A 12,496-nucleotide genomic window follows, 5' to 3' on the forward strand; every position below is an offset into this window, starting at 1 on the left:
CTCCTGGCCGGGACCAGCCTCGCCCGCCGCGGCTTGGCCGGGTGTCCCGCTGGCAGGCGTGTTGGAACCCGGGACGTCACGAGCGCATTCCTCGGCGTCGCCTCACACCCTGCCGGGCTGGCATTAGCGCGGGGAGCGTGAAATTGGAATCGGCTGGAGGGAGGGAGCCCAGGACTCTCGTCCGTGTTTACAACCAGATGTGCTGGCCCAGCGGGGCCGCCGAGCTCAGGCCGGAGCCTTGCTAGAAGCTTCCCAGCCCGCGGCCCCATGTCTGCCCCCTTACACACCTACACACACAGACACACACAGACGCACACAGACACACACAGCCGCACCTCCACACACACACAAACATATAAACAGACGCACACCTGCATACACACACACCCCCAGACAGACACACACCTCCACACACACACCTCCAGACACACATATAGAATCACACCTCCAGATGCACATATAGACAGACACACACCTCCACACACACACCTCCAGATGCACATAGACACAAACACCTCCAGACACACATATAGAATCACACCTCCAGACGCACATATAAACAGACACACACCTCCAGACACACATAAACACACACCTCCACATACACACACTTCCAGATACACATAGACAGATACACACACCTCCAGACACGCATATAGAATCACACCTCCAGACACACAGACAGACACACACCTCCACACACAAACACACCCCTCCACACCCCTCCAGACACACACACACACACACACACACACACACACACACCTCTACACACACACACACCTCCACACACCTCCAGACATAGACAGACACACACCTACACACACACACACCACACGCCTCCAGACACACATGCACACACACACCTCCACAGACACACACCTCCACACACCTCCACACATACATGCACACACAGACACACCTCCACAGACACAGACACACACACCTTCATACACATAGACACACACACAGACACACCTCCACACACATATATAGACACACACACACAGACACACCTCCACACACACACAGACCCACAGATACACACATGCACGCACCTCTACACACACACGCGTGCACACACACCCAAGGGGCTTACTCAGCCTTTCAGCCCTGCTGTTGCCAGAACCCAGGCAGCAGAAGGACAAGATGCCACCATCTTGGGTTCATCCAGTGTCTTTTTGCTAAGGATGCATTCTCTTTTTCACTCACTCACCCACTTATTCATTCATTCACACACGTATTCATGCACCCACCATCCAGATGGGCCCCTTCTGCTGGTCCAGGCTCTGGCTTGGCCTGTGAGCAGTGCTGACTCTGCACCTTCTCTTTCAGAACTTACATTAGAGGGAGGCAGACCATGAGTAGACAAGAACTTAGAGGGCCAAGAGCTCTTTGAAGACAAGGAAACCTGTGACTCCACAGCAACTCAGGGGCTGTGTTAGATCAGAGAAGGCCTCTGAGGAGGGGGCAGTTAATACAAGGCCTGAAAGACAAGCAGGGCCAGCCAGTCAGGAACAGAGAGAAGCGTGCTAGGCAGGGAGAGGCAGGTGCAAGGGCCCTGTGGAGAGTGAAGTTCTGCTTCTGGGAACCGAAGGGAAGCATGTGGGACAGGGTGGGGGTGGATGGGGGCAGGCCTTGCACATGTCATTCTGGTGAAGGGAAGCTCCCTTGACATGCCCAGCACTGAGATGTCCTCATTCCTCTTCCTGGTACAAGAAAATCTTTTCCATTTTACTGTTGGGGCAGGGGAGGCCCAAAGAGGTGCTGCCTTGTCTGAGGTGGCACCACAGTCACCATCTTTAGTGGCCTTAGCCTGTGCACACATATTAACACATGCACACATGTGCTGAGCAGAAGAAGGTATGAAAAGACACACACCAGAGGTCACAAATGGGTGAGCCAAAGTTTACTGGACCTGCACAGTATTTTGAAAAAGTGTGATTTTATTGCTAATGTTGATAAAAACTGGAGATTTTTTCATAAAGTATGAATGTCTTTTTCTTTCTTTTTAAAATCATAGTGTCTGACATTTAATGATCTCTTACTATATGCTAAGCATTTGTTTAATAAGGTTGGTATGGTTATTATCCCCATTTTACAGATAAGAAAATTGAGGCTAACAGAAATTAAGTAACTTACTAAAAGGTACACAACTAGTAAGCGGTAGAACTTGTACTCTAACCCAGAAGAGTCTGACTCCAGAGATCTTTTTTTTTTTTTTTTTTTTAATTGGAAGGTCTGCACTTGAGGTCTGGAGTTGAGTGGCCACTGTGGTCCTGGACCCAGCATGCCCGTTCACCCCAGGCCCCACCCAGCCCTCTTCATCTGCTCATTTCCTGCTTGACCCTTGGTGGCTTCTGAGTTCCGATGTATACCGACTATTAAGTGAGCGTTTGGGCAATTTCTAAAAAATCTATTTTCAATAAAGGAGGCTTTGAAATCTGACAGATGTGCCCTAAGGCCCCTCTCTGCCACTTGCTGGCTGTGTTACTTTGCATAGGTAACCCAACCTCTCTGAGCCTGTTTCCCTCCTCTGTAAAATGGAGACTAAAAATAGGGTCATATTGGGGAAAGGTGACGCAAGGGACTGCAAGTAGGGGCTGAGCCAAGCCACCAGTGGGAGTGGTTACTGTCATTGTCAGGGTTTTTGATGGCACCCTTCTGGCTAAGCAGGCCCTGCCAGGCTTCATGGGAAGCCCGTGGGGCCCGGCTGGAGGGAGGCTGGTCACAGGGCCTGACATTCCTGCCGGCCGAGGGAGTGTGGCCAGGAATGTGCTGCAGGCTGTGGCAGATGTGGCATCAGGGCCTCTCCCGTCTCTCTGCCAGGCCTTCGTCAAGATGGTGGGGCACCATGTCGCCTTCCTGGAAGCCCACGTGCTTCAGGCCGAGCGGGACCACGGGGCCTTCCCGCAGGCGCTGCGGAGGTGGCTGAGCTCCACGGGGCTGGCCTCCTTCAGGAAGGTGAGTGTCCTGCCCCAGGGTGCAAGGGGGAGGCCTGCCACGGGAGACCGCTGAGGAAGTGGGAGTTCAAAGGGCGCGTTGCACTCGCAGACAGGAAACGGGCTGTCTGTCGGCTGCAGCCCCGGTGGCCGGGCACCTTGGCCCTTCCCTCCCTTGGGCATATGTCCCTTCTTGCCCCGCCCTTCGAGCTTCGTTGCTGTGACTCATCAACCACTTATTGAGTGCCTGTTTGCCAAGCACTGTGGTCCGTCTGGGGTTACCACGGTGAGCACAGAAACAGCCCTGCCCCCCATCCTGTTTCTACACACCTAACGACAATGCTCAGGGTGACGGACGTACAGAATTCCAGCTGGGTCCTCCTTCCTGAGGCACAAGTCAGTTTCGAGCACACCAGAGGAGCTGGGGAAGGTGGACAGATGTCCAGGCCACATGTGGCCCTTTGTGGCCTAATAAGGCCTTTCCCTCCCATATCTCTTCTGATTTCCTGGGATCCCTCCTAGGACCCCATAAGGAAAGAAGGACCATTGTGTCCCTTTTGCTGATGAAAAAACTGAGGCCAGATGGATCTTGTAATTGAGACCTTCGATGTTTAAGACACACCTGTCTTTCTGATTTATCATGTGCTGACCTCCAAGTCCAGCTACATTTGGCAATATCTGGAGACATTTAGGTTGTCACAGCTGAAGGTGGGGTGCTACTGGCACCTGGTGGGTAGAGTCCACAGAGGCTGTTAAATACCCTACAATATACAGGACAGCACCCTCAATGGGAAATTATCCAGCCCAGATGTCAGTACTGCTGAAAAACCTGCCCTGCACTTTATTTGATAATTATTATAATGGTTTATGGTATGTCTGTTGTATGTGCTTTATATGCTGGTTTTTTGTTTTTTGTTTTTAACAGTTACTTGTACATATTTGTGGGGTACAGTGTGTCATTTCAATGCATGCATATACTGCACAGTGATTCTGTTAGGGTGGACAGCATAGTTTTGTACCCGTTAGTCCACCCCTTCTCCTCTCCCAGCCCCTTTCCTCTCTATATGCCTCTTTATATGACATAGAATTCTCACAGCAATCTTCTAGGAAGGTACTTTATGTCACCCCCATTTTATAGATGAGGAGACTGAGGCTCGGGGGGTGAAGAGACTTTCCCAATGACACATAGCCTGGAGTGACAGTCTGGATTGAAGCCCTGGTTGACTTTTCTCCAGGGCCTTGCCCTTAGCAGGAAAGGGGTCTGCCCAGCCTGCTGCCCTGTCCGGCCCTCCAGTGGGGTCTATCGCTATTTCTTGGGATCTGCTGAGCGTCCTGCTCTGCTCCTCTGTTCCCACTGTCCCTACTCTCCGCCCCCACACCCACATCTCCGCTTGGTTTATTGCACTTGCTCACCTATTGGGTATTTACAGCGTTTCAGGCACCGTCAGGGCTTTATGTGTGTTGATTCATGTACCTTTCCAAACCATCTTGTGTGCTGCTTATTCACGTGACCCCATTTGACAGCTGAGGAGACGAAAGTTCAGAAAGTCTCCCTGGGGCAGAATTCGGCCTGTATACACTCGCTGTCTTTGGCCAGGCAATTTCATTTCAACATGAGAAGTGGGATGCCTGCCTGGGCATCACCCTCCTGTCCCAGACTCTGGCTCCACCGCTTTGTCCTGTCTTACACCTGCCTGTGGCACGTGCCACTCACCTGCCCGCCTCCAGGTGAGTGACTTGCCCAAGGCCAGTAAGAGCTGGATGGGGGCCTCACAGATCTCATGGTCTAGGAGCTCCTTTTAATCCTTCGGAGCCCAGGCTAATACCAACTCCTGTGGTATCCTCTGGAGCTGCCCCTCTGCAGACAAGCTCAATCTTTCTGTCTTCCAGTGACAATGAAGTCATGAGCTTCTCCCTTAGTCCTCCTCTCTCCCTAGAGTTACGGTGACCAGAAACTGTCCCTCCTCCCCACCACTACCATCATGGAGGGCACTGTCCACTGATGGCTTTAGAAGCACATTACGGGGAGAAAGAACAGAGGACCTTGGCTGCCTGTGGTCTATAGCGAGTATCCTATCAGTGGGTCCTGCTGGGCCCTTGGTCTCCCTATGAGGGCGGCACCCACATTCCCATTTTACAGAGGTGGAGGCCAAGGCTTGGAGATGGACAGTCACATATCTGAGGTCAGTGCTGGGTTTGGATCCAGGCCTGGGGGGCTCTGAAACTGGGGTCCCCTCCACTCCTGCTGCAGGATCTCACTGGGCTATGGCTGGGGCCTGCTGGGACCTGTACCTTCTCATCTCCACCAGACTCTGGGCGAGGCTTGGAGATGGACAGTCAGTGCTGGGTTTGGATCCAGGCCTGGGGGGCTCTGAAACTGGGGTCACCTCCACTCCTGCTGCAGGATCCCACTGGGCTATGGCTGGGGCCTGCTGGGACCTGTACCTTCTCATCTCCACCAGACTCTGGGCCATACTAAACCCCAGAGAGGCCCCCCAGGCCTACCTGTAGTGACTTGTTCCAGGAAACGCATCCCGGCCAGGGGTGGTGAGTCATTCTGCAACCCAAGTGTGTTGATCTTGGCCCATGAGGGCTTTGTCTGGGGGAAGCGGTGCAGGCGAGTGTGTGCACATGTGTGTGCAAACCCAAAGGTTTCCAGGCCATACATAACCTACCCAGGGTGCACCTGGAGGGGCCCTTCTAGAGTAATGATGGACATGGCTGGTTTTGGGGCCAGCTCTGCAGGCACCTCATGCCCCACCCCGTGGTGGTCTGCTCATCGTCTCTGTTGTAGAGATGGGGAAACTGAGGCACCGAAGGGTCAAATTGCTCTCTCTCCCATCTGGTAAATGGTGGAGCTGGGATGCCTGAGTCCAGCACTGGTGCTTATCACCCTGCTGGTCATTCTGTGCCTGGTCTGACCTCTGGACCTGCTGTCTGGGGAGGAGGGGGTCCCGGGAGAGCACCCGGTAGTTCTGTTTCTTCCATCTGACTTCCCCACAGCGGGGATTTCATGCTGTCTTAAGTCAGTTCCCCTCAGGGCCTGACCAGGGAGGACCCTTCCTTTCAGGTGACCGCCACCATCACCCTCAGAGCCAACATTTCCAAGGCAGAATCCACACCCAGCCCTTCTCCCACAGCCTGCTCCTAAGCTCCACCTAGGCCTGCAGGGTTCTGAGAGCTTTGGTTTCTCTTCCACTTTCTTTTTCCCCTGCGAGCCCATCTCTCTCCTAAGGGGGATGTTCAAGGCACCCCCAGCCCAGGCTGGCCTGAGCAGTGAGAATCCAGGTCCTAGCACCGGGGAGGGTTCCTTGGATTGGAGAGGGCTGGGGGAACAGGGCTTGAGGCTGGCCCCATGGGAGCTGGCGTGGGGTCCTGCCTCTGTGGGGGAGCCCCACCCCTCCCCTGGAGGCCCATCCTCCAGCAGGAGCAGCCGACCACTGCCCTCCCCATGCCCCCTGGAGCCTGGGAGGGAAAAGTGGGGACCTCCTCATGGGGCCAGGAGGGAGAGGCCTTAGCCTTCACCCCTGGAGTTGTGGCTGGGCCTTTCGGTGTCCTTTCCCCCTCCCTGCTCTTAGGAATTGGGGGTTGAGGGGGAGGAGAAAATTGGTCCTTGTTTTTCTACCCTTTGCCAGCCCCAGCGTCCCCAGTTTGCTGCTGCTTCCTCCTTCCCTTCTCTTCCTGGCTTTGCAGATGAGAGGATGGGGGCAGCCAGCCGGGGCCTCCCAGCACACCAGGCGTGGGGCCCCAGCAGACAGAGGGGACCCAGACCCTGCCCTGCCTGTGTGACTGGCTGCTGGATGTGGGCAGTAGCTGTGGCCTGGGCTGGCCCCAAGGAGTGCCATGGCAGGGGTGGCCTGGGGGCCACCGGTATCCACCTTGTAAGGAGCTCCCCTGACTGAAGCCCAGGCCTTGCACCTCTGCCTTTGGGCTGTCTGAGAAAGATGCATTTAGTCCCCAGGCTGACAGCCAGCCCGGCGCCCTGGGCTCTCAGAGCCTAGGTTCAGAAAGGTACGCATTTCCGTGCTACCATGGACACATCTTCATGATACAATAGTTCATATTTTCATGCTGCACTAGACAAAAGATAAATTTTTGATCACCCTTTTATATTGATTCTTATAACGTTGCAAGGTTTTAACTAAGAATTGTAGCTCTCTTTCCCTGTGGCTACACCCCGTCTGTGATATGTCTTAGCCGTGTGACCGTGGGCAAATTGCTTAGCCTCCGTGAGCTTCAGGGAGCTCACCTGTCACTTAGCTGAGCCGGGCAAGACTATGACAGGCTCTGCTTGCTAGAAAACCAGTTTGGATTTGGTGTATAATGGTGAGGGCCTGCGTTAAAGGAAGGGGAATAAAAGGAAAAGAAAGACTCCAGAACTCTCAGAAGGAAGGTTCTGAGCATGGAGTGTAGGAGCATAGGCAGCTCTGAAAAGACAGCTTTGCTTGCGATTAGCTGAGTGGCCCAGGACAGACTCAGCCCTCAGTGGTCAGCTGTGAGTGGGTGCAATGGTGGGGGAGGGGAGCCACCCCTGCTGGCTCAGGCACGGTCCCTGACTCGTCAGTCCTGACAACATCCATCCCATGAGGGAGGTGCTCTTTTCTTCCCCATTTTGCAGGTGAGGAAGCTGAGGCACAGAGAGGTTAAGTGAGTTGTCCAAGGTCACACAGCAGGGCATCAGGATACAGCTCCATTCTTATCTCTCTCTGGTATTGCCGTGGGAGAGAGCTGTGATCTCTTCCCTCAGGGAGCTTGTGTTTGGTTGGAAAATACAGTGACCCAATTTTAAGAAAATTCAGTAGATAGCAGTTTCCAAAGGGGGCCCTGGCCTGGCCTGAGGAGCTCAAGGATGGCCTTGAGGAAGGGCCACATGAGCTGAGACCTGGATGATGAGTCAGAGTCGGTCTGGAGCCAGAAGAAAAGCTGCTCCTGGCAGCGGGGAGTGCAAGTGCAGAGCTTCTGTAGTGCACCTGAGCGTGGTGCTCGACGATAGTGGCAAGTCCAGCGTGGGCTGGCTGAGCAAGCCAGGGTGAGAGTGGAGGGAGACAAGGTCGGGGAGGTGGCAGGGGCCAGATTGTGCTGGGTCTTGAGGCCACACAGAGGAGCTTAACACTATTCTAAGGGCAATGGGGAGCCATGGAAGGGTTTATAGCAGGGGAGTGACTTGGTCAGCTGTGCTTCTCTTGGCGAATTGCTGAGCTAAGACTGGCATTCAGGGTCTGAGGTGTCTTGTTGAGACTTGACCGTGAAGGCTGAGCAGGGCATGAACTGAAAACTGAACTGAACCCTGAAGCTTAGATGCCCTTCAAGTTGCACGGTTCACCCATCAGGAGTGTTTCCTCTCTGAAAACATCTCATACTGTGCCCTGAGCTCCCGGGAATCCTCACCTTGCCTGGTCTCAGGCCCTTGTCCAATCAGAGGAGACAGAAGAGGCTGCAGGTGGGGGCTCAGGTCTGGGCAGCTGAGTGGATGCCCTTCAAGTTGCAGGGTTCACCCGTCAGGAGTGTTTCCTCTCTGAAAACATCTCATACTGTGCCCTGAGCTCCCGGGAATCCTCACCTTGCTTGGTCTCAGGCCCTTGTCCAATCAGAGGAGACAGAAGAGGCTGCAGGTGGGGGCTCAGGTCTCCTGGATGAGTGTCTGGGTCCTGGAGACCCTGCCCGAGGAGGAGGCTGCCAGCCCCGCGCCTGCCCACCAAGGGCGCCTCACATCTGGAGATGGTTTCAGGCATGTGCAAAAGCCAAAGTGTGAGTTGGGGCTGGAGCCACACGGGCCTCGGGCCTCGGAAGTGCAAGAGAGGCCATAGCAGGTGTCTGCTTAGCCCAGGCCTGGTCATGGCCCAGCGGGTGTTCTCCTGACCTCCCCAGGCCGGCCCTCCCCTTGGCATGTGTGCACAGAGGCGCTGAGCAGCCTCGCTAATTTGTTGTAAACCACTGTTTGTTTTCTGCCGAGCCAAAACATCTTGTTCATGAGGTGTCATTTTGATTAATTTTTCCGATGGAGAAGAATGTGGTGCTTTCCAAGGAAGCCGCTTTGGCTAATAGCAAAACCAAGCAGGGCCAACTCTTGACTCCGCACAGAGCAAGGCTGCCTGGATGGGTGGTGGCCTAGCCTGGACATGGGCCTGCCTGGCCCACCTGTCCACTCCTCCCCCCACCAGGGCCAGCAGGGGCCTGATGAGGCCATGGTTGCTTAGAGCTGCCCCAAAGGAAAGGTGATCGGAGAAGCTGAAGGGGGAAGGAGGGTGGCTTTGGAGAAGAGCGGAGCAGGGACAAGTGGCAGGGTGTGAGATTTAACAGGATTCTATGACAGCAGCTCTCACACCCACAAATGCCCACAGGGCTATCTGGTAACAGAAGTGAGTGAGTCTGCAGGGGGGCGAGATTGCAGGGAGTGGAGGGGACTGTGGCGAGTTGCAGAGCCCACGTCTCATCCAAAGGGGTGGAGATTGCCTTGTGCTGCCAGACTTGCAGAAGTGGGTGTCAAGTGTGGCCACATTTTTCTATTTGGGGGAGAAAGCTGGACATCTGGAGTTTTATATGAATCTTTCAATGTCTAAAAGTCAGCAACTGGGCCGGCCCGTGGCTCACTCGGGAGAGTGCGGTGCTGATAACACCAAGGCCACGGGTTCGGATCCCACATAGGGATGGCCGGTTGCTCACTGGGTGAGCGTGGTGCTGACAACACCAAGTCAAGGGTTAAGATCCCCTTACTGGTCATCTTTAAAAAAAATAAAAATAAAAAAAAAAAAAAAGTCAGCAACTAATTTTTCTAAATGTTAACACACTGTGGGAAAAATCTGTTGCACTTGTGGGTAGGCCCTGGCCGACCACAGCTCTTGATTTTGGGCTGATGACCAGTACCCCGCAGGGCCCACTCCTTTTGAAGCATTTGGGACCAGGGAGCATCTTCTCCATTTTTTTGCACCAGACCCAGTGGGAGCCCTTCAAGCTCTTAGCACCAGCATTACTCACCACCAGCAGTTTTATTGAGCACCTGTTACATATGAAGGGCTTTCTGTCTTATCTCAACTTCTTGTAACAACCCCAGAGGTAGATGTTATTATTTTAATTTAAAAGGAAGAGATCCTAAAGCTCAGAGAGGGCTGTTCACTTGCCCAGCGTCACATAGCAGAAGTGGCAGAGCCAGGATTTGATCCAAATTTGACCTTGTTCAGTGTGCCTCTACCTCCCTCTGTGATTTTTCCAAGGGCAGGGACCACAACTTTCATGGCCAAGGTTGCAAGCTGGAGATCCTTGGGCCAAATCTGCCCCAACAACACATGTTCTTTGGCCAGTTTGGTATATGAATATATTTAATTTGAGTTAGTTGCAAGCATTTTAAAAAGCCAGTTTCACATAAGAATCTGTACTTCTGGATTTTCTTGAAAAAGCAGAGGTCTAGGTGGTCCCCTGAGCAGCATCCCCAGCCAGCCACCAGCTGGCCCAGGTCATACATTCTCAGTTCCTGCCTGTGGGCATTTGAGTTTCCTGCCCGTGTTGAGCACATAGTAGGTGTTCAATAAATATTAATGGGGGGGGGGATGCCCTTAAGGCTTCCATGGCTCTTGCTGGCCTCCTTGGCAGGCAGGGGAGCTGGGAGAGAGCTTTCCTGGGCTGCGATGGAGTAATGGAGGCTGTGGGTGGAGCTGCCCTGCCCAGGCTGGCCTGCAGGAGTCGTCAATGCCAGGCTTGGCGTCCCTCCCCTCCCCCCTGGGGGGGTCAGCTTTCCCCCTTCTCCCCTCCCCCTCCCTGCCCAGCCCAGCTGAGAGGGAGAGCCAGGAGCCACCTCCCTTCTCATCTGCAGAATCCCCCTAGAGGGGCGACTCTGGGAGGAAGCTGGGCCGGGCGGGGCTGGAGCAAGACATGAACACAAAGAAGGGAGATCCTCAGGCGCCTTCCCGGGGCCCTGGACCAGCCGTTCCCGCTCCTCCTGCCCCCATCAGCCCTCGCAGTAAAAATGCAGCATGAGCAGATGGCAGATATTAACATGACAGGGAGGGCCTAGTGGCGCTTGGTCCCAGCACCCCCATCTCTCCAATCCACCACCAAACTGGCCCTCAGCAGTTACGCCGCCCTGACACTTTAGCGGCTTGTTCCATGGAGGTGTTCGGTGGCACGCGTGCTGGGCGGGGAGCGAGGGCTCCGGCAGGCTGGTTTGGGAACCACATCGTGCTTTTTAAGCATCGTGTTCTTGTTGAGTTTGTGGGTGGGAGGGGAGGGAGTTCCTCTGACAACAAGGGGTTTTTATTTTGTGGGGGCTGTTTGTTGAGGCCTGCATGGACGTGTCCCAACTTCTCCCTGGTTGGTGAGACACACACAACATGTCCTTCTCCTGACTCCGTGCCACTGTCAGTGATGTCCCTTGTAACAACGGTGTCCCCAGGCCCAGCGTTGCCCTCCTCGGGGGTAATGGACACTGTCTGTGGCCTTTGCACCTGCTGTTTCCCTGCCTGGAATACGCTTCCTGCTTCCTGCCTGGCAAGGTTCAAGGCCCAAGGCAGATGTTACCCCTCTGGAGAGCCGCCTGGGTTCCTCCAGGCAGTGTTCCTCTGGGATCCCCAAACCCTCATTCACTTCCTTGGCTGGGACATCGTCTGTGTTTTTATGTGCTCTTGCCCTAGACTGAGGCACCATGTCTTGTCTTTGTCTTAGTAGTAATAGCAGTAATGGGATGTTAGTGTCCGCAGCCAGAGTTTTCTGGGCTCTTCTTTGGGCTGGCACTAGCTGGCACTTTACCTGCCCTAGCGTGGTTCATCTTCAGGAGCACCTGTTACATCCCCACTCTACAGATGAGGAAATGGAGGCTCAGAGAAGTTAGAGCAGTTCAAGGAAGCCAGAGGCTGGCCATTTAATTCCAGAGCCCCCCATTCTCATGCCCCAGGGGTCCAAATTTAGACACTCACTGGGATCAGGTAAGGCCCTGAGTGAGGCAGAGGGGCGAGGTGGGGTGTGCCAACAGATGAGGCAGGGGCCCTCAGCTCCAGCCAGGAATAAAGAGCCAGAGTGGCTTGACCTTGCACTTTTTTAAAGAGAGGACACATGTTTATGTGAAATCAACCGATTTTTTTTTTTTCCTTTTTGTCTTTTTTCGTGACCGGCAACGGATCGCAACCCTCAGTGTCGCGCCCGTACCGGACCAGGACCAGCAATGGGATCGCAACCCTCGGTGTTGCGCCCGCACCTCGCTCAGCCAGTGAGCGGGAACCGGTCTGTATGCGGGATCCGAACCCTCGGCGGGAGCGTCACCACGCTCCCAAGCGGCGCACTGCTCACTGGGATCAGGTAAGGCCCTGAGTGAGGCAGAGGGGCGAGGTGGGGTGTGCCAACAGATGAGGCAGGGGCCCTCAGCTCCAGCCAGGAATAAAGAGCCAGAGTGGCTTGACCTTGCACTTTTTTAAAGAGAGGACACATGTTTATGTGAAATCAACCGATTTTTTTTTTTTTTCCTTTTTGTCTTTTTTCGTGACCGGCAACGGATCGCAACCCTCAGTGTCGCGCCCGTACCGGACCAGGACCAGCAATGGGATCGCAACCCTCGGTGTTGCGCCCGC

At 54.3% G+C, this 12,496-nt stretch overlaps 1 protein-coding gene across 1 annotated transcript in view; it reads left to right on the top strand.

Moving 5' to 3' along the window:
• Window positions 1–12,496, top strand: part of BCAS4 (breast carcinoma amplified sequence 4) — a 43,111-nt gene that overhangs the window by 9,279 nt on the left and 21,336 nt on the right. The window contains exon 3 of the mRNA XM_008565926.1: window positions 2,830–2,964. Within this exon, the coding sequence (XP_008564148.1) occupies window positions 2,830–2,964 (135 nt within the window). The remainder of the gene's footprint in view (window positions 1–2,829; window positions 2,965–12,496) is intronic.

Source organism: Galeopterus variegatus, unplaced genomic scaffold, assembly GCF_000696425.1.
Source record: "Galeopterus variegatus unplaced genomic scaffold, G_variegatus-3.0.2 Scaffold213, whole genome shotgun sequence".
NCBI lineage: Eukaryota > Metazoa > Chordata > Mammalia > Dermoptera > Cynocephalidae > Galeopterus > Galeopterus variegatus.